This window comes from Dermacentor variabilis, chromosome 7 (genome assembly GCF_050947875.1).
Source record: "Dermacentor variabilis isolate Ectoservices chromosome 7, ASM5094787v1, whole genome shotgun sequence".
NCBI lineage: Eukaryota > Metazoa > Arthropoda > Arachnida > Ixodida > Ixodidae > Dermacentor > Dermacentor variabilis.
This window is the reverse complement of record NC_134574.1, coordinates 126459162-126481620: the sequence shown is the minus strand read 5'-3', so window position 1 is coordinate 126481620 and position 22459 is coordinate 126459162. Positions and strand designations below refer to the sequence as shown.

Sequence of the window (22459 nt, the reverse complement as noted above, 5' to 3'; positions counted from 1 at the left end):
CCGCTTGCTGAGGCGCACGTTTCGTTGCCGCGCCGAACGCTGTGCTGCTCGACGCTCACCGCGTCCGATGCGGGACGCCCCGTAAGTGATCGCTGCGCCGTAGCCCATTGTCTTACACCCCTTGGCGGGTCGACGGGAACGCTGTCGCGTTCCACTCTTGAAGGCGAAGCTTAAGCGTCCTCCAATTTCTTTTTCGCTTTCAAAACAAGTTTATGTTATCATCGCGATCGTGTGTGAGACAGCTGTACGGCCAGACAGCAGCAGAAACACCGAACAGCAGGCACGGTCAGCAAAACACGGGTGGAGTCGGAAATAAAGCTCCGCTTCGAATATTGCATCTCCGATACTAAGATCGAACCAGGTCACCAACGAGACCCCGTGCCCTAGAGTTTAAGCTACAGACGCGTGCGAGCTTTTCTCTTTCTAACACGAGGAGAATGTCGCTTGCATTACGTCACATAGCGGCACATATCCGTCTAAAAAAAAGGGGGACGAGCACATGCGTACCCAGCCCAAGATTTAGGAGTGGAACGCGTGATCTCTTGTCAAATTTATCCATCGCGTGCGTCACGTCCATTGACAGCAAATCGCTTATAAAAGCGAGAGTCTCCCTCCTATCGTGCCACCTTCTCGATCGGCCCAGGTCGTAACGAAACAGAATGTGACGCATCTTCGTCGGAGCGCACTGAATAAGTGGCCGTGTGATCCTCGTCACATTAATTACTGATGTCGTCACACACACACACACACACACACACACACACACACACACACACACACACACACACACACACACAAACACACACACACACACACACACACACACACACACACACACACACACACACACACACACACACACACACACACACACACACACACACACACACACACACACACACCTACGAGAAACCATTACGCATCCTACGAGCGACCGAGGCGATGCCACACAACTACAGCTACAGCAAAGAAAAATGAGGCAAAAGAAGCATTCAAGGAGAAATAGTGTTCCGCACAGCTGGAACAGCCGGAATGCCAAAAAGCGAACAGATATATGAGCCTGTGAATAGCTCGCACTAACAACAGTGTTATTCCGCCACGCGAACCAGGGACTCGTACATCAGCAGCCGTTCTGACGGCAGATAATTTGTGTCATGGCATTAAACGGCAAGCGCATATCGCCTGAAGCATCGGCCGCTACGACGTGCGGTGCATAAGAAATATGGCTGATTCGACTGCTCGAAGCATAGATGTACGAAATGATGTCGAGACGCAGAAGGTGCTTATGTGGGAGTATGACATCGCAGTGTTTTGACACGCGTCCCTAACTCGCTCGGTAGCCTTCTTCGCTGCCACACATTGCGCAATGTAGTCGCACAGCAGACCTACAAGCGAGCTGGAGGGAGTGCTAGAATGTCGCTATGTCCCGCTTCCACGTGGCCTCACCTGCCTTCACGACACATATACGCCACATATAAGCGGTACCGAAGCTGCTCCTAAATAAATAATTGTGCTCTGTGACTTTCAGCTGTTTGATATGAGGTTCCGAGTTCGAGGACCTTCAATGAAGATGTTGCCGTAAACTATTACATATTGTTACACACGAGGTGTTCAATGCAGAACCAGATGAATCTGGTTGATAGGCGCGGTTGTTGAAGAGCGGTCTCGCGGCAGCTTGGCTAACGTCGTTCTCTTCCTTCTTTCATCTGGTTGTCTGCGCGGCAGGCGTGGTTCATGACAGCTTGTGACAATATTACACCGAAAGGTACCGCGAAATGTAGAATGTGCTAAGTCATTTAAATCACTGCTAAAGCGTTTAATCGGCGTCTAAAGGTTCTTAAAGCAACGCCTGAAAATGAGCTTTCAAGCACTAATGAAGTTTCATCGGCGTCTAAGTGCGTTCCTGCGTATAGGCACTACAAGACAACACCAAGTGTAGCAATAGCGCTCGATACACAATGTTTTGTGGACGCCTATAAGCTAAAGCACTACTTACCGGGACTACTACAAGACTTCATCGTACTTTTGCTAAGGCGTCTTCTAGACGTCTACAGGAAATTTCTTGTGCCGCGTGAGCCTTGCAGAAAATCAAACCTTCAGCGCGCGCACAGGAATTTAGTTTCACGAAAAGTGCTTCACTTATTATCGAAAATACGAAACTTACTGTTCTTTAGAATAACGTTCCACGATATATTAACACGAATCTTGAATCACTACAAAAAAAAAAAAGCTATCAGAACCAGAAGAATGCCTCACGCAAAGCATCATGCCATAAAAATTTAAAATATAGAAAGTACTGCAAATAAAACAACATAGATACAAATTAAGGCTGAAGATTTTCCCGTCAGCATACAACACACAAGCTATTGTTTGACACTAGAGAGAAAGAGAGAGAGAAAGAAGCAGGTAAAGGCAGTGAGGTTAAGCAGACGCATACCCAGTCTGTCTCCCTGCGCTGGGTGAAGAAGTCACGTGAGTGAAAACGGAGAAAGAAGTAAATAGAGAGTGCTCTAGTAGTGTGTACGCTACTAGAGCAAGGTACACCAAGGTGTATGTGGTGTACACCAACTCCATAAACGGTCGCAGACATCAGTCGAGTCCAAGTACTGTGCCAACACGCACGGCCATGTTCCGAATATCTTAGCTTTTTGCAACAGCTTCAGAAAATGGCTCCTCACAACGGTGAATGTTGGCCTGAACTAGAATTCGTAAAACGGCCACTCCGAAACTCTCGTACATGAATTTGCGTAATCTTGGTGCTTGTGACTACCAACCTACGAAGTTATTTATTACTGTTTATCTCTGCGGCTTGCCACCCTTGTTCTCTTTCTTTCCATTTTGCAATTCCACTTTCAACTTCTGTTTCCATACCGTACTTCCTATAAAAAGAGTAAGAAGACGTTGTGCCATTTTTGGTGACAATTACGATCCTGCTCCCTCCCTCATTTCCCTCTCTGTACATTGTGTGAATATTTTCATATAAGAGGCAATCTAGCACACTCAAAGATTTCTCAACAAAGCAAATCAGTTAGTCTCTGCCAGAATGCGCAGTCATCGCGAATCGTTCCATTGTGACACAATATTTTGTTGATTATTATAAATTTGCCGAGTCATGAACCATTTCAAGTCAAAATTACAAACTTTAGGCAAATCCTTGCACAGCCCATCATTCGCATCTTCGCCATACCTGCAACTTCTATAGACGCTAGCGCAAAAATTCCCTCTAGTAACTTTTCCAGGAATCCAGATGATTCGAACCTCTCGGAATATGTTTAAAACACGTTGGATACGTTTGGATGCGACCGCTGCGTCGAAATGCGCCCGGAAATATGCGGAATGCATATTTTTGAAATGCTCGCAGATAACTAATGTGCCAACACCGGCAACCACAGAAACAGTTCAGTTGTTTATTCTTGTGCCTCTGATACTTAAGGGATGTCCGCGCCCTTCCAGAGACTCATCACGTCGACTCCGCGCGTCTTAAGTGCAATTCGTTCCTTCATCCTTGCGACTTGTTCCGGCGAGAAATGGTTCTTCCAGTCACCAACGATTCCCTTGCGGATGTGATCGCCCGTCGGCCGTTGCTTGATGGAGTCGCCAAGACCTTCCCTCGTCGACCTCGTGGCTTCCGTCAACGTTTCATCCGGAAGTGCCTCGAGTTCCAATGGCCAGTTCCTTAACTCCTGGTTGATGCTCTTCATATTCTGGAAGCTGGTCAGCTGGACTACAGTTTCGAGGACATTTGGCTGTTCCCTCATCTCGTTTCCATACTCTTCTTTGCCGAGGAAGTCGGCGATCCTCGAGATCCACCCGGAAGTGTCCTTCTTAAGGTCTTCGTACGTTAGAAAAAGCACGTTGGGGTCACCACGGTGCTCGTACCAGGACAGGAGGTTGTCGAAGTAGTCGCCGAAGTTGACCTTGCCGCGGACAAAGATGTCGAGGAACTGGTCGAACGTGACGTCCTGGAAGTCACGTCGCTGCCGGGACTTCATGTGGTGATAGAAAGAGACGCAGCAGTCGTACGGGTTCCGCGTGACATAGATGTACTTGGCCTTCGCGGAGTACGGCTGCAAGTGGAACGGCAGGTGGGTTTTGATGATTCCCGGACGCTGAATGGACATCGCACCCTCGGCTCCCGAAATCTCGAGGAACGCCATCGTCTTTCGACATTCTGTTGCGCTGGGAAGCCCACCGGCGCCGCCGGTGTAGATGCAGTAAACGATGAACTGCAACCAGGTTGTTCCGCATTTGGGGTAACCGACGATGAAGACGTCCTTATCCAGGGGCTTGTAAGAAAAGGCGGACCGCAGGTTCTTCTTCGTAAAGGTCTTGCTAACGTAAAGGCCGTCTACTACGTGACAGATGCCCTGCCCTGTAGTTGTGCCTGTTTCCTCCTGCTGGTGAGAAAGAAACACACTTTCGCGTAAGTAAAAAAAAAATACAATTTATAGAAGTGAACGACCAATGAAGCCAACGAAAGCATCAGAGAAGTGAACTGCGTTTTTGAGTAAAATGTTGAATTAAAGAAAAAAGAAAGAAAGACACAGCCCATGCACCCATCCCGCACAGGTGGTAAACCGTCGAAGGTGAAAAGGCGCTGCTGTGGACTAGCCCGTCTGTTCGATCCCGGCCCTGGTAGATCGCAGTCCGGTGCGGACGGAGTGCAAAAAACGCTCGTCTACAGCGCATTGGGTGCACGTTGAAGAAAACACAGATGGTTAAAATGAATCCGCAGCCTTTCGCTACGACGTCCCTCATAACCTACTCTGCCGTATCGGGACGTTACCTGTAAAAAGAAGAAAGAAAGAGGGGAAAAAAGTAATTTGCACTGAGGAGAAGTTTAATTTTATCGCTGGAAAATCGTGACAATCATCCGCGCACTTTACGCTACAGCTATGCACGGCACTTCATTTCTCAAATTTCTGCGATACAGCCTACCTGTCTAATTGTCTATTACGTGCAAGTCTAATCTGTGCTCCATACAGAGCGTGCAGACCCAAGCACTGTGGACACGTCATGGTCTCCCGAGATGTTCTTCGATAGCGGCGACTATTGTGATCGCATGGGGGCACCCGGTCACCAAACATACAGCCGTTGAGACGCTTGTGACCCAAACTCGACACCCTTTTTTTTCACCGCAATATCACCATATCGTTTTATGACTCGTTCGCCAACGCGGCGACCACGTGCTTCACTCTATGTTACAGCGACTAGTCACAAGCACTCGTTGCGCTCAAGCTTCAAACCTGTGAAGCGCCCAATATATGTGCGCTCTGGTGTCTCCGAACACCTCAATAAGTTTGCCTCTCAGTTCCTGGGATCGTGTTAGGAATGCATGCCTGTCATCGCTGGCCCTGAAGCTGTTGCCCCCACTTCTCCTAAATAGCTCTATTTCTTTTACTGCGTACGCATTCACAAACACGGTTCCACGTGCTCCAACTGCTCTGTACTGGAGTAGTGGTTGTTTCGCAGGGCGCCATCTCTTTTGTCTTAAAGCGTTCTCGCATTACGACGTCACAACAGCAGCAAAACTGCTTTGGCGTTGATTATAAAAAAAGAACTTTTTTTTGTTACGTCATCCTTAAGATGACAATAGCACATAGTACGGTACCTATTAAGACCTCTCCCTGAATTTTCCGAATGTCAAGACAAAAGAGTCGAATGCTTGGCTAGTTGGTATTTTGACATGAGAAGTATGTTGAAACATAGCGCAACGGGATGGCACAACAGAAAGGAATACGAACACAGGCGCCTGTGTTCGTCTTCCTTTTTTTCGTGCCGTCCCATAGCGCTGTATTTCAAGACGGTTGTCATGTCAAGACAAACTTTGTGGAAGTTGCTCACTTTGTTGGCATCTTTTGCAGCGCGTTCTTCTGACAAAGACTCCATTCTTCAAAGCAGACAGCTGTGCAGCACAAAATGACCTGTAAAACAATATTTGTTGGGCCTTTACAACTCTCGTTAAGTCTTGTTATAGCTTTGCACCCGCGCAAGTGGATGCCCGATTATTCATGCAGTGAAGTGTTTTATCGCAATGTTCTGCGCCTTCAAAGAACCCTAGCCATAATCGCATAAATTGCACGTGACTTTGCACCCTCACCCCCTTTCCTTTTTCATGTCACCACACTGGCGTCCTGTATGGTTGAGTTGCAACCTGTCTGTTTGCATACAGATTCTCCTTCCGCAAACAACACGACAAACCTCGGGAACAGGTTTCGCAGCGTCGCAAATTAATGTTGCACTGCATACGGGCAATTCCAGGGTTGGACCTAAGAAGGTCTTTGATAACGTAACACATGCAATGATACTAGATATAGTAGGAGAAGTAGGACTGAGAAAACGGACGTAAGATTACGTACACAATTTTCTAACGGACAGAAAGGCAAAGATCACGATAGCGGACCTAATTTCGGAGGAGATCGAGATAGGCAGCGCAGTTACGCCACATGGCTCGGTCTTATCACCGATGCAATTCAATCTGGCGCTAATCGGGCTGCCAGCCAAGCTACAAGAAATCGAGGGACTCAATCATACCTTATACGCTGACGATATCACCCTATGGGTGAGAAACGAAAGTGACGGGCAAATAGAACAAACGCTTCAAAAGCGGTCCACACAATCGAAAAATATCTAGAGGCGACAGGGCTTGTAACCTGCTCGGAAGAGAAATCGGAGCTGTTGCTGTACAGGCCGACTCGCAGAGGTCGCAAACCAGGCAACTAGAGGGAAAATCTCACCCATTGAGAGGAGATACAGTTAAAGACGGCTGATGGGAAACCCATACCCAAAGGCGATAGGATCAGGGTATTGGGGCTCCTCATTGAAGCCAAGGGTAACAACGGAGAAACCCTCAGAAGACTGGAGGGAACTGTAGCGCAAATCATGAGGCTGATCAGAAGGATAGCAAACAAACATGGCGGGATGAGAGAGGGAAACACGATCAGGTTAATACAGGCCTTCGTAACCAGTAGAATACTATACGTAGCGCCGTACTTAAAATGGCAGATCGCGGAAAAGATCAAACTAGAATGCCTCATTCGGAAATTATACAAGCTAGCCATGGGGGCTACCGATCATCACTAGCACGGGCAAGTTGCTGCAATTAGGCCTGCACAACACGATAGACGACCTCATTGCAGCGCAATGTACGGCACAATATGAACGCCTCTCTAAGGCTAGAGCAGGCAGACACATCCTAGAGAGATTAGACATAGGTTACCACACACAGCACGGCGTCAATGTGGGCATCCCGAGAGAGACGAAGGAAGCAATGGTAATACCCCCCATACCAAAGAACATGCACCCAGAACACAACAGAAGGACAGACGAGAGAACAGAGCGAAGCAGATAAAGAAGAAATTCAGCAGCAACAAGCATCCAGTGTTCGTAGACGCGGCTCGATACAGTCGCAGGCGGGGGTTTACGGCAGCCCTAATCGATAGGGAGAAACAGTGCAAGACGTGCGCGACGATACGTACCACAAGTAACCAGACAGCGGAAGAAGTAGCCATAGCACTCGCAGTAGCTCAAACTAACGCAACTGTGATAGTCAGCGACTCTCATACGGCAGTAAGAAACTTTGGCAACGGCCGAATCTCTCTGGCGACACTACGCATTCTTCTTGCAGGAGGCCAACATTGGAAAAGAAAGATATACATCGCCTGGACACCCGCTCACACCCTCGCGGAGGACGGCAACAACGAGGCGGCACACGACACGGCTCGAGGGCTTACGGACCGAGCCGCAGTCGCAACGGCCAGACACCCTCCGAACGTGGCCGTGTGGTAAATGAGTGGCAATGGGAGGACAGAATGACCACATATAATGACATCACAAAACGCTATAGGTTACAGAGGGGCATATTCCCGCGACCTCACGCAAAATTGACAAAAAAGCAGTCTGTCGCATGGCGGCTGTTACAAACTAGGACGTATCAGAATCCTGCACTCTGGCACATCATATATCCGGATATATATCCAACGGAAGATTGCAACACATGTGAATGCAGAGCCCCTCTGGAGCCTATGTTGTGGGAATGCCGAGGGATACATAACAATAAAGAGAACGCGGCCTCTAGCAGCAGCCTTCGCACGCGCTGGGAAGCCGCGCTGCTCAGCCCCGCCCTCGAGAATCAACTTTGGGCCATCCAGTGGGCCGAGGATGCCGCCAGGACACAAGAACTCTTACCGTTACCTAGGCCGCCTATGGCCGTTACCGTGTGCCGCCTATGGCCCTCCCCACCAACTCAGAGGGCACGCAATAATGTTATTTCCTCCTCCTCCTCCTGCATACGGGGAGTAATATCTTCACGGAGATCAAGACAAAAAACATGTTTTGGTGTCGTCCTCAGAATAAGTTGAAGTATCGGCCGGCCTATGATGCCTCCTTGGTTGACGGTTGCCTCTCCGTTCGCTTGTAATTCTTAAATCATTGTAAATCGGCAGTATTTCGCAAAAACTGTAATAATAACAGAAATACCGGGGCTAATACCACACATTACAACAGTAAACTGTCCAACAGCGGCAAGCTTTACTCATTTGAGACATCTAAACGTGTTCTTTCATCTTGCACGAAATAACTTAGTATCGCAAGCGCTTCAAAAAAGAAAAAAAGAAAACTATGTACAAGCTATGATCGCGTGCAGGCTTGCCGTTAACATACAACACAGCTAGGCGTGCAGGTGACATGTCCAATTACTCACCAGATTTGGACATCGACCTCCAGGGGTACCGAATTTCTAGGCACTCCGACACAAGCCAAGTACTTCCACGAGCGCCTAAAAGTCTACTAATCTATATTGAAAAGCGTCGACAAACACAACTTGCCCCATTTTCGGCACCTGCTGAACTGCAACAATCCGCCTATACACAGTTGTTTTGCGCAGCAACGCGTGCCTAGGTCAATCATAAGTGAAATCTACACGCTGCACAGTTTCGGATGGCCTATCGGAGCACGTGGGCAACAAAAAAAGCACCGTTATCCCCACGTTACAGTCGTTACCTCCGAACCGATTAGCTGAGAACGCACGCTTCATCGCTTACCGGAGGCACGTTGGCAGTCGCAGATGGGCGTTAATTTGTGAGGTGGCAAACACCTGATCCCTGAATTTCCATTTTTGCGTTTGCAGCTGCGACGGCCGTGCTTTGTGAACGGCCCAATTGGGACCCAGATACGGAATTTCGCACCTGTGCATCCACTGAACACAAGTCTGTTGTCGACTACAGCGATTGTTTCTGCAGCGTCGAGCATCGTAAGCGTGTTCATGTCACGAACAAATTCAGCTTGGCCAATACGCGTTTTGGTAAGATTTTCATTAAAAATTGGCACATAGCCAGTGGTTGGTGGGAGGGGGGATTCGAAGTTCATTAAACAGTGGCCGATATTCAGTGTTACATAGCCAGTTGCCCAAGTTGGACAGACGGTTGGTTTCAAAAACGATTCTGTCAACACAGCAGCCCGATGTTCTGCCCATCGCACCATGAACTACTCAATGACCTGAGTTGTCTAGAAAATTGTTCTGTATGATTCTGAAGTGATCTGTGTTTCATCATTGCTGCCGTTCCGCATTCTCTTCATTGTCAGATTATCCTGATGGGTGCTTGAGTAGACTCTTTTCTTCATTTATGCCTACACCCAGGTATCCCTATTGGTTTACCATGGGTATGAATTGCTGTACAACTTATATGAAGTAACTACTCATCTCTTCGTTAAAGCTCAAAATTCTAGATTTCTTTACGCTAAACTTAAGGCCTAGATTTGTCTATGCATTGCCACAAATGTTCGTAAGTCTGCAAGTCTCTTGCAATGTCCGGTAGCAGCACTATGCCACCCGTATAGGTCAGCCCACCGACCTTCTGTTGCACCTTTTGCCCATTACGGATGTAGTATCAATGAAAGCCTAGTTCATTGTTTTCCAATCATCTTTCTAAGCCCTTAAGATAAAGCGTGAACAACAATCGAGACACGCGGCATCCTTGTTTCAGTCCTCGGTGAAATTCCACAATGGCATTGCGGTTCCGGCTTTCAAACACAATTTGTAAGACGGTCTATTTCTATATCTCTATCAGCAGCTCCACGAAGCCGTAATCTATGTCCTTGTGTTTGAGAATAATCCATAACACTTCCCTGCCTACGTTGTCGCATAAGCTCCCTCAATATCTAGAAATGCAATCCATAAATGTGTATTCTGAGCTATTGACATCTCTATGCATTGACCTGTTACAAAAATATCATGATCTAAGCTTGTGCCCGGTCCGAAACCATGTAGCAGCTGCCGCAAGACATTTCTTTTTTCGCTCATTTTGACAAATCTAATTTTATGTTTTGCATTGTTATTCTGTATTTCATTGACGTTATACTGTAGCTGGTCTATACTATAGCTCGTGTTATCGTTATCACCTTTGTCTTCGTAGGTTAGGTTGATCCTGGTAATCGGCTCATGCTGCTGCGTTATTAGGGATGTTTTCTTCTGCTTTTCTCCAGTAAATGATTTATACGTTAAATTTTGATCTCACAGACTTCTCTGTTGCTGGTCTGGTTAATTCTGGACAACGCTCTAGTTCGTGCCGAAGTTATTCCTAATAACGTCTATGACGCGCCGCAGCGCATCATCTCCTTCAAAGCTGTTACCATCTTCATCCTTTATAACCGTTTGCGAATATTTAGTTGGAGCTCTGAATGCCCTTGCGTGGTTGCGGAATCCTTTTGGCGCGCTTTTGCCTCTTTTGCGAATGTCCCGCACCCAACGTTCACTTCTACACCTAATTTTGTCTTGCACGAACACACTCGCCACCCTCTTCTTTTCTCTGTACTTGTCCCATCGAAAGAGTAGTAGTTCTTCGTGGGCTCCCAACCTTCTGGCCTCCCTATAATCCCTAGATTCCTGCTTACGCTCTCACATGTCTTGAGTTATTTACTTGTTCCACCACCTCTGTGGTTTCCTCTTTCCACTCCCACAATTCGTTAGTTTTGTTTGTCTTAACTCCAGCTGCATAACCTCAACTAGTTATTTACATAAGCAGGCTGCTGTCGGAAGTGCCTACATTTTCTTATCTGTACATTCTGCGTTATCTTCTTTCTACTTTTCAATAATTTTAGCGCATTCTGCTGCTTTTGGTTCCTGTCCTGCGCCAGTATCTTCCAAATATTAAGCTTATATCTTTATGATCGCTACCTATAGGCTATTGTCACTTGGACTAGTTGTTCGTAGACGAATTCTCAGAGTAAGGCGTAGTCGATGCTTCCATGCGCATTCTCCGCATTGCCCCATTACCTGTCTATGACACGTATTCTCCATGTTAACTACTATAAGGTTCCGTTCATCGCACAGATTCAGCCATGGAGAACCACTGTAATCAGCATATTCGTCTAAATCATGCATGTGCGCATTCATATATACCTCCTGCTAACGACTAACGCCAAAGCTCCCTCTGCTAATGTTTGCAGAAAGCTCGACAATTTAAAGGTGGCCACCGACACGTGGCCTCCGAGCCTTGCGCCGTCGAACTCTCCGAGGCCATGATTCGAACTGCTCGGAACGTATTGGATGCGGTTGGATGTGATGCGTACTCGGAAGCGTACAACGTGCGTCTTTTTGTAGTGCTCACAAATAAGTAATGCGCCAATACCGGCGACCATAACAAAGGTGCAGTTCTTTATTCTTGCGCCTCCGATACTCAAGGAATGTCCGCGTCCTTCCAGAGAGTCATGACGTCGCTTCCTTGCGTCTTGAGTGCAATTCGTTTCTTCATCCTTGCGACTTGTTCGGGCGAGAAATGGTTCTTCCAGTCACCAACTATTCCCTTGCGGATGTTACCTTTAGTTGGCCGCTGCTTCATGGAGTCGCCCGGAGCTTCCCGCATCGACGTCGTGGCTGCCGCCAATGTTTCGTCCGGAAGTGCCTCGAGTTTCTTTTTCCAGTTCCTGGAATCCTCGTTGAGACTCTTCATGCTCTCGAAGCTGGTCGTCTCGACTACAGTATAGAGAACACTTGGCTGTTCCTTCATTCTGTTGCTACTCATCTTTGCCGAGAAAGTTGGCGAACCTCGAGATCCACCCGGAAGTGTCCTTCTTCAGGTCTTCGTACGTTAGAAAAATCCCATTGGGCTCATCACGTTGCTTGTATCAGGACAGGAGGTGGTCGAAGTAGTCGCCGAAGTCGACTTCGCCGCGGACAAACATGTCGAGGAACAGGTCGAACGTGACGTCCTGGAAGTGACATCACGGCCGGGACTTCATGTGGTGATAGAAGGAGACGCAGCAATCGTACGGGTTACGCGCGACGTAGATGTACTTTGCTTTCCGCGGAGAACGGCTGCAAGTGGAACGGTAGGTGGGTCTGGATGATTCCCGGTCGCTGAATGGACATCGCACCTTCGGCTCCCGAAATCTGGAGGAACGCCATCGTCTTTCGACATTCTCTTGCGCTGGGAAGCCCACCGGCGCCGCCGGTGTAGATGCTGTAAACGATGAACTGCAACCAGGTTGTTCCGCATTTGGGGTAACCGACGATGAAGACGTCCTCGTCCAAGGGCTTGTAAGAAAAGGCGGACCGCAGGTTCTTCTCCGTAAAGATCTTGCTAACGTACAGGCCGCCAACCACGTGGTATATGCCCTGCGCTGTAGAGCTCGTTGGCGCCTGGGGGTGAGAAAGAAACACACTTTCGCGTAAGCGAAAAAATAACGCAGTTTAGGGGAGCCAACGGGCAATGAAGCCAGCGAAAGTATGAGGGAAATTAGCCTTGGTCTTGATTAAACTGTTCAATTAAAAGAAAGAGAGAAACGAAGTGGTAGAGTACGAAAGAACATCTTGCCGCCGGTGTAAGGTCAACCAACTGCTTCCGAAGTCTGCGTGACTCTATCGACGCACCCAAGGTGGAGGTGGCATCTGTGTTCACTTCATCATTTGTGTACGAACGCTAAACGCAACCCTTCGAGTGCTACCTATTGCCGCTGATGGCTGTGGCGATGCGCAGAATTCATTCGACCGCAGGTGTCGCATATGTTCAGGGCGTACACAAATAGCCAAAGAAGTGGCCTTCTCTTTTTAGTGATTTTGCACTCTCGCTAAGGATATTCTGCTTCGTCATGTATGTTTGATTCATTATACTACAAATAACTTTATTCATTTGATTCATTATGTATTTCTGAGTTTTCTTGTCAGGACGTACTTGTGGCACTTGCTAGCAGTTGTGGCTTTATTTCTTAGCTTTTTTTTTCCCTGCCTTGTACTTTTGCTCAGCTTTATTTCGTGTGTGCGTGTGCGTGTGGTTGTGCTTGTGTGTGTGTCTGAGGGTTTAGACCACCTGAGAAAGCGTTCGTGTTCACTTCAGCTGCAAAACTTTCCTCACGACCTATACGTAGTTGCAGAGGCTTGATACACCTACTTTAGGGTTAGTACAAATCTATATCTTTAGTAACACTGACTTTCATGTCACAATAGGCATAATACGATGCACATCTCTCTATCGGGGCCTTAAGAGTGTGTGTATACCATCTTTCTAAGAATTTCTTTTGCTCTTTATGTTATTTTCATCTTTATGTACGCGTCATTCCTGCTATGATATGTCGCATATTGTGGGTTCAATATACGGTAACGATGTTAATAAAACAACGGTATTTATTGAGGGCGAACTTGAGCCCACAATTTAAAGTCACTGCGGTCGTGAAGAAATCCGTGGCAGTCGCGTTCTCGAAACTGGCCTCGAACCGTCTTGCTCTTTCTTCTCGCGTGACATCTCGTGCGCGTGGCGCATGCGAGCCGGGTTCAACCAGCTGCCGGCGCCACGAAGATCGCTGACTCACTGAACGCGCCGCCTCAGCAGTCCCCCTGCCCCGCGGGGAACCCTTGCTTACGTTCAATTAAATCACCACACACTACTATCTGTCACTACGGGTATTCCCCCTCCCGCACACCGCCTTATGCAGGGCGCGGGAGGTTACCCTTCGACTTCTACAAGCCCGTGCGTACCCTAACCTGGCTGTTCTTCATGCCATATACCCTGAAAGATATCCCAGTGCGGACTGCCCTGCCTGTGGACTAACATTGGACCATGTGCTGTGGGAGTGTGAAGCCATCGGCTCCTCCTTCAGCGAGGATAGGTGGGCTGCGCTCTTGGGCAGCCCCGAACTCAACGACCAAACCCTGGCCGTCCAGAGTGCCCGCGATCGGGCCGTCAAGCTCGGCTTGGCGGCCCGGTCCCTACGTGGGACTAGCCGGGTGGCGCGGGATCTCCCCTGCGTCTTCTCTGGATCCAAATAATGTTACCTCACTCACTCACTCACTCACTCACTCACTCACTCACTCACTCACTCACTCACTCACTCACTCACTCACTCACTCACTCACTCACTCACTGTTGTTGCTGAACAACACCACGGTACGGCGCGCACAGTGTCCAATACAAAGAGCGCGCAACTTAAATGTCACCAAGTTTGTCGCGGCAATATACAGTTAACTTCCCATATATATTCGTGGTTTAATTGGCGCACGGCTTGATTTAATTGCTGCTAGCGAGAAAATGGAGCCATTGCGTTCGCTTATATAATTTCTCTCGAATACTATTTAGGCTACCCAGTCTACGCAGTCGTACTATCGCGTCGAAATGAAGCACGAAAACAAGAAAAGTAAAATAATAATCTTTGACGCCCCAAAGCAATTCTCCAGATAAGAGAGACGTAGTTGAGTGTGAACTATATAAAAGTCGACAGTTCGTGCACGTGGTTCTCTCCAACGTGTACCCAAAGCCCGCTACACCGGCGACTTAGAACTCAATCCCCAACCGTACGTGGCCGCCGCAGGTGGGAGTCCAACGCACGGCGTCGCGCTCGGCAGCAGATCGCCATACCTACTCAGCCGCCGCGGCTGGTTTTTCTGCTATGTGTGCCAGCGCATGGGACACCGATCGGACGTTTGTCCTACCCCGAACATCAAAATCTGTCTCGCTTGCGGGACGCACGACCCGACGGACGACCACGAGTGCTCGCTCAAGTGCGCCGTCTGCGGCGAAGCCCACGCCACGGGGTCTCGCGAGTGCAAGCAAAAGCTAAAGAACAACAGCACTACCACCAAGAAGCATCCTCCACCCGGAAGGAGGAAGGAAGACGACGACAATGATGGAGGAAGGCCAAGGCGAAGCCGCCTACGGTGGTTCAGCTCGGAATCCTCGGCGAGCCGCTCAAGGTCCCAGGCCCAGTCCAGGTCAATGTCCCGGTCCCGGTCCCGGTCCCGGTGCCGATCCCCATCCCGATCCCGGTCCCAGTCCAGGTCCAGGTCCCGGTTCCGCTCGGAGTGGCCAAAGCTAGGAGAGAAGCAAGGGCAGCGGCAGCCTTCTACCTCGACATCCACGTCTAAACAGAAGAACCAATCGGGCAAGAAGAACCAAGCCAACAACAACAAGGTGAGCCGGAATCAGTCTAGTACCTCCTCCGCTCAAAATACCAGTGAAAATAGTACATGCTCCCCCGAATGTACGCGCATCAGGGAAGAAAATAAAAAACTTAAGGCTCAGGTTAACGACCTAAACCAACGCATGCAACGCTTAGAAGCGTTGCTAAGCAAAACTAGCAACAACACACAGGCAGGGTCGCAAAGCGGAACGATAGGCCACGAGCCCGCCATCTCCATTCCTCCCCCCTCAAGAACCACCACGCCCTCATCGCTCTCCGGTGCGGCCTCGGCAGCGGCAGTCCAGTCAAGTGTAGTCACCCTCGAAGGTATTTATGCTACGATACAACAGATGCTTTACCAGATGGGCGAATTAAACAATAAAGTCAAGGAGAACACACTAAGCCATGAAGACCTTGAAAGAAGAATACGCAAGGTTGAGTTTGGCTCGCGCAAGCGGGTCGACGACGAGATCAGCAACCCACGCGTCAAGGCGTACAGGCGCATAAACAACACGGGTGACGTCAGGGACGCCGACAACTGCGACGGCGGTGGCATGAACGTCAGCAATGGCTAACACCACACGCAGCGCGCCCGAACACCTCGAGATCTGGCAGTGGAATTGTCGCTCTTTCAACAAGAAGGCAAGTTCACTCCAACTCTTCATCCAAAATCACCTATACCCCCCCGACGTCATCTGCCTTCAGGAGGTCGGGAACCAGCCGATCAGGCTACGGGGTTACTACGTAATTAAACACGCGGGATCACCGAAGGTCGCGGTTTTAGTTCGCAAAACGGTGACGGCCGTGGGACAACATTATCAACATCATGACATTAATCACGTGCTAGTGGAAGTCCTCCCGCAGAAGAGGGGTAGACGTAGCACTTTCATCCTGAATTTGTACAGTCCGCCGAGGGCTCAGAAAGACGACTTCCGCAACATCATTTACGACAGCGTGAGAGCCGCTGGCTGCAACCAGCTGGTTGTGGTTGGAGACATGAACGCTAGACACACGACTTGGGGCTACCAACAAGACACGCAAAAGGGAAGGTCGCTCCTCGATGCGGTTGACCAAATGGGCCTCGAATTGATAACCAACCTCCTCCAACCAACCCGAGTAGGCAACAGTGTAAGTCGAGACACGTTTCCGGACCTGTCATTTGTCAAAAACGTAAGGGAATACTCATGGGCGCACCTGGGCGAAACATTGGGCAGCGATCACTATATCCTCAGTATCTCGGTATCCACGCCGAAACTCAAGAGAACAATTGGCGAAATTAGGCTTACGGACTGGGAGGCATTCAGGCAGTACCCCCCTCCCGAAAATGGTATAACGGACATAGCGGAATGGATGCAGCACCTCCGGGACGCCCACATTCAAACCACTAAAACCATCCAGCGCACGGTCGAGACGCCCGAAGTCGACCGCCGGCTCTTACACCTGTGGGAAGCCCGTAAGGGCCTCCTCAAACGGTGGAAGCGACAGCGGTTAAACCGGAAACTACGTCTACGAATCGAGAAAATAACAGACGAAGCCAGAAATTACGCAAACGAGTTGACGCAGCAAAATTGGGTACAGTTTTGCACCTCGCTCAAGGGTACCCTGAGTACAGCGCAGACGTGGGCCATCCTACGTTGCCTGATCGAGCCCGACAAGGCGAAATCGACAACCAGTCGGACGCTTCTAGAAATCGCCCACAAGTTCCCCGGAAACGACCAAGATCTAATTGACACCCTAAAAACCAGATACCTGGGTAGCGACCCCATACAACCCTGCCTCCTAAAATATGAAGGAGAACCAAGACCAGAACTGGACGCTCCCATCACGGAGGAAGAGGTGTATGCCGCGGCACGAGCCTTACAGCGCAACACTGCTCCCGGAGTTGACAAAATCACCAATGCCATGATTAGAAACCTGAGCGCGATGCACATCCAGGACTTGACCGAATACCTAAACGGGGAACTCTGGAGCAAGGGCCACGTACCGAACGAGTGGAAACACGCGGAAATCGTGACCATTCCCAAACCCGGCAAGAAGCCCGCGATCGACGCCCTGCGTCCCATCTCGCTGACTTCGTGCCTCGGCAAGCTGTACGAGAGGGTCATCGAAACCCGCCTCCAACATTACATAGAGGACGGTGACCGCTTCCCGCACACCATGCTTGGCTTCAGGCCGGGACTTTCTGCTCAAGATGCGTTCCTAATCCTAAGGGAAGAAGTTCTCAAGGGCATCCCGAAGGGAGGAGAACACCTCCTGCTCGCACTCGACCTAAAAGGGGCCTTCGATAACATCTCCCACGAGGCCATTCTCAAGGGACTGAACGACATCAGCTGCGGGGAGCGCATCTTTAATTACGTTAAATCGTTCCTGACGGGCCGGACGGCAACCATCGGAATAGGCAAGACTCGATCGGATACGATCGACGTGCCGAACAAAGGAACACCGCAAGGGGCGATAATCTCCCCGATTCTATTCAATGTCGCGATGCTAGCGCTGACCAAAGAGCTGCGGAAGATCCCCGACCTAGGTTACGTCCTGTACGCAGACGACATCACGCTCTGGGCCACCAAGGGCTCCCTAGCGCGAAAGGAGGCGACTCTTCAAGAGGCCGCGACGGCCGTGGAGAGATTTGCGGCAGCGAGCGGGATGCGTTGTGCGCCCGAAAAGTCCGAAGTGATCCGGGTGCACGGAGGAGGAATCTACAAGTTCCCCGGCCCTATCGACCTCTATCTTGAGGGCCAAAAGATAACGGAAGGCAATAAGACTAGGATTCTGGGTTTTTGGATCCAGAGCAACCTGAAAGCCTCCCACACCATCCAAACCCTAAGGTCTGCCACCAACCAGATCTCGCGGATTATAAAACGAATTACAAGAAGCCGCAAGGGCATGCGAGAAGAGGACACGATTCGCCTCGTCCAGGCTCTGGTGATCAGCAGAATAACGTATAGCATGCCGTATCACTATCACTCGCTAAACAAACGCGACCAAGAACAAGTCGATGCCATCATCAGAGGCGCGTACAAAACGGCCCTGGGTCTCCCTGTCACCACCTCAAACGAGAAGTTAGCGGCCCTCGGGATCCACAACACCTTCGCTGAGCTGTCGGACGCGGTTATGGCTTCGCAAAAGGCCAGACTACAGAACACGGCGGCGGGCAGAGCCATCCTCCACCGGACCGGAACGGCAACGGAGCTCCGTGCCCTCGATGGGCAACGATCACTCCCGCCAGAGGTCAGAGGCAAGATCAAGGCGAACCCGATACCGAAGCACATGAGTCATGAACTCCATGAAGGACGACGCAAGGCTCGCGTCGACAGACAGCGCCGACAATTCAAGGGTGACCCGTACGTAACGTACGTGGACGTGGCGGCGTACCCTGTAGGCGGCCTCTTCGCGGTAGCCGCCGTGAACGGGAGAGACAACTCCTTAACCCTCGCGGCCTCCGTAAGGGCAGAGACCCCAGCTGCGGCTGAGACCATAGCCGCGGCGCTGGTAATAAAGCAAGAAGACAGGGTAGGCAGGGAAGTCCATGTCGTTACCGACTCGCAACAGGCCTGCCGTAACTTTACGAACGGACGAACACCGCTTCTGGCGGCTCAGATTCTAGGCCCGAGGCTGCAAGAATACCATCAAATCACGTGGACGCCGGGTCACGCGGGTCTGGAGGGGAACGAAAGGGCGAACGCCCTAGCTCGAGCGCTCATCAACCGAGCGGGGCAAGACCAATCGTCTCATCAATCCCCACCCTTTACCTTCATGCCCCTGCCATCCAATTACTGCGACCGACTCGAGATCCAGCGACTCAACCGCAGGATTTATCCTCCGCCTCACAAAAAGCTCAGCACTGAAGATGCCGCAGCTCTCCGACTTATACAGACTAACACATTTCCAAACCTACACAGATACAGTAAAATGTTCCCACATACATATCGCGGCATCTGCCCCTGGTGCGGCGACACACGCCCTACACTCTTTCACATCTCGTGGGGGTGCGAGGGCAAACCTCAACACTTAAAGACCCCTAGCACGTCATTTGAGCGGTGGGAGGTACAGCTGACCGGCGATACCCTGGCGGGACAAGAAGCTCTCGTCCAGCAAGTACGTCGAGCAGCCATGGCCAGTGGAGTCCTGGAATGAGGACACCACCCACTCGACCTCAAGAGAAACCACCTCGATGGTCCGAATAAATGTTTTTCTCTCTCTCTCTCTCAGTCTTTATATCTAACTATGCTTCAAACTCTATTATTATAGCACTTTCTAGTGCTTCTGGAGTGCTCTCGCGGAGCGGTCTCCATTTGGCACGTAGAAACCGGGTGCTCGTAGCGTATACTGCAGCATCGTGACACTGCCGGCTGGAACCTTTTTCCTTTTCGCGAACCTTCACCCAACTTGCGACCATCTGCAGAACTAATTTTCCATATTCAACGCAGAAAGATGTAACTTCGGGGGAGTCGGTTCGGGCATATGACAACCAGCGCGTCACTCAACTGGTCGAGTCACGATTAGTCGCTAATGGTTGCGACTGGTAGCGTCGAATTAACGTTCTACTAGTTCCAAGCAGAACGCCGCGCACCAGCTCAGAGCGGTCGGGGAAGCTCTCACCTTCGAGCTTATCTCACCTCTGAGAGAAGCTGACCGTTAGGCTTGGCATGCTTCCCTTGGCTCGAATGCCAAGAGTCGAACTCGATCGCCCATTCACACAGGCAGAAATGGAAGTGGCACTGGGAAAGCTCAGTCGCAACACATCCCCAAGTAGAGACCGCATAAACAACAAAATAAATTCGCAACCTAAGCAAGAAGGCGGCAAAACACCTTCTAAACACACTCAATCAACAAAGACTGGACAATTGGAATTATTCCATCAGTCTGGAAGCACGCGAAGGTTGTCGTGGTCGCGAAGCCAAACAAGCCACGCGCATAGGAAACATGCGACCCATGGCCCTAACGTCATGCGCAGGCAAGCTGTACGAGCATATGGTTCTTAACAGTCTAACTCCATACATGGACGAAAACAGGCACATGGCCGACACCATGTGTGGATTTTGCCCCCACTCATCGACTCAAGACATTTTGATGCAACTGAATTAGGAGGTCACTGATCATGTATATAGGTAAGCATAGCAAGAGCACAAGCCTGGCCATGGACGTGAAAGGAGCCTTTGACAATGTCTCTCACGAGGCAGTGCTGAAGAATCTCCAGTACGCGCACTGTGGCGAAAGAACATACCGCTACATACAAAACTTCCTCACCAGCAGAACAACGACGGTTGAAAATGCCGAATAAAAAAACTCCGTAAGGGTCTGTCATCTCTCCTCTCCTTTTTCATATAGCTATGCTCAAACTACCAATCATATTGTAGGAATACAACATATAAGATACGTCCTCTATGCGGACGACATTGCCATCTGGACGACAAGCAGATCCCCAGGAAGTCAACAGGATGCCCTTAAAGAAGCGATGGATCGTACAGAAACCTACCTCAAGGCTTGCGGGCTCGCCTGCGCGCCAGAAGAACCGGAGCTTCTCATACTAGAAGCAAGAACCAGAGGAAGACTACCAAAAAGCTCAAATCCCAGTGCCAGAAGTGTGCCTGAATGGAATGCGAATCCCTAAAGTAGAGTCGCTCATAATCCTCGGCCTAAATATACACAAGGACGGATCGGGCCGCGCCACCTTACCCAAACTGCAACAAAACATCACGCAAGTAGCCAACCTGGTACGACAGGTAGCCAATAGAAGACATGCCTTCAAAGAACAAGACATAGAATCATCCAAGCCCTCATCATCAGCAAAGTCACCTTGCTTAGACCTCACGGATGCGCAAATCGCAAAAGTGAACGTCCTCATACGGAAGGCCATCAAGATTGCCATAGGAACCTCCACAGAATGACTACTCCGCTTAGGTCTCCACAACACCTCGGAGGAGTTAGTCGAAGCACACAAAGTCAACAAACTTGAACATCTCAAACTCACTGAAACAGGTAGGCCAACGCTCAGAAGATTACGATATACCGAAGGTATGCAACGGCACGACGAGAAAAGTATAATCCCATAGACAGTTCTAGAGTACATTTCTGTGGCACCCATTCCAACAAATATGCATCCAACCCACCATGAAGGCAAAAGAAAAGCCAGGATAGAGACTTTCCGAAAAACCTACGGCCGAAATCCGGACACACCATATACCGATGCAGTGAAATACTCGGAAACTCCAGCGCAAGCTATCAGCGTTGTTGACAGCAAGGGCAAAGAGAGAACGGCAGCTAGCGTCTCAAACAGACAAATAGATACCGCAGAAGAAACAGCAATAGCCCTGGCCATCTCGACCTGCTGTGATGGAGCAATAATGCTCATTGATTCACAAGCGGCTTGCCGAAATTTCCAGAAAGAGAGAATCTCCAGGTAAGCCCTACAAATCCTCACAACCACGGCAAAGAAGCACCTACCAGATATATACATCGTTTGGACTCCGGGCCACGAGTCTCTGCTGGAAAATGAGGCACCTGACGCCGCTGCCGAGATCACGCTCCCCGGGCTTTCTCACAGGACGCGCTAAGGAGGAACGATGAAGCCCGGAAAAATACATCGATATTTTGCAACATTACGGGCTAGAAAGAACAACTTACCGCCACTTCACCCCAGTCTAACTAGGGAAGAAGCAGTAACACTTAGGAAATCGCAAACCGATATCTGCGTCCATGGTATCTTACTGCACCGAATTTCATCATCTGAGCACTCATCCATCTGAAAGTACCGGGATGTCCCAGACACCCTATGTCATAGGATATGGGGATGTGTACGAAAACATGGTACAGTCGACATTCAAATACTAAATGAGGAGCAGTGGGAGGCCAAGCTAACAGACCCGGACCCGAAGAGACAGCACAGTCTGATCGAACGGACACGGTAGATGGTCATGGCCCGCGGCTTTCTTGATTAAGGAGGCCGCTCACCCAGGTCACACACTGCTGTCGCTCAGAAAAACACAGTTTATTCTCTCTCCCTCTCTCCCTCTCTCTCTCTCTCTCTCTCTCTCTCTTTGAAACGCTGCAAATCGATCTGGAGAGCGGT

At 49.8% G+C, this 22459-nt stretch overlaps 1 protein-coding gene and 1 pseudogene across 1 annotated transcript; both read right to left on the bottom strand.

The window, feature by feature from the left end:
- Positions 1 to 3428: 3428 nt before the first annotated feature.
- On the bottom strand, positions 3429 to 5889 carry LOC142588842 (sulfotransferase 1C2-like). The gene is made up of 3 exons (XM_075700661.1): positions 5845 to 5889; positions 4766 to 4786; positions 3429 to 4397 (listed from the first exon to the last, which is right to left on the bottom strand). The coding sequence occupies exons 1-3, from the start codon at positions 5887 to 5889 to the stop codon at positions 3429 to 3431; spliced, it is 1035 nt and encodes a 344-aa protein (XP_075556776.1).
- A 5743-nt stretch (positions 5890 to 11632) lies between these two features.
- Positions 11633 to 21131, bottom strand: LOC142588841 (sulfotransferase ssu-1-like; annotated as a pseudogene).
- Between the last annotated feature and the right edge of the window lie 1328 nt (positions 21132 to 22459).

What these genes read in the sequence shown, in the direction of transcription:
- LOC142588842 (XM_075700661.1), bottom strand. Translation starts at nt 5,889, where the DNA reads ATGGAGTCTTTGTCAGAAGAACGCGCTGCAAAAGATGCCAACAAA. An exon ending in CTGCAAAAGATGCCAACAAA is followed by an intron (nt 4,787 to 5,844) that starts GTGAGCAACTTC and finishes TTCTTTTTACAG; the next exon opens with GTAACGTCCCGATACGGCAG. An exon ending in TAACGTCCCGATACGGCAGA is followed by an intron (nt 4,398 to 4,765) that starts GTAGGTTATGAG and finishes CTTTCTCACCAG; the next exon opens with CAGGAGGAAACAGGCACAAC.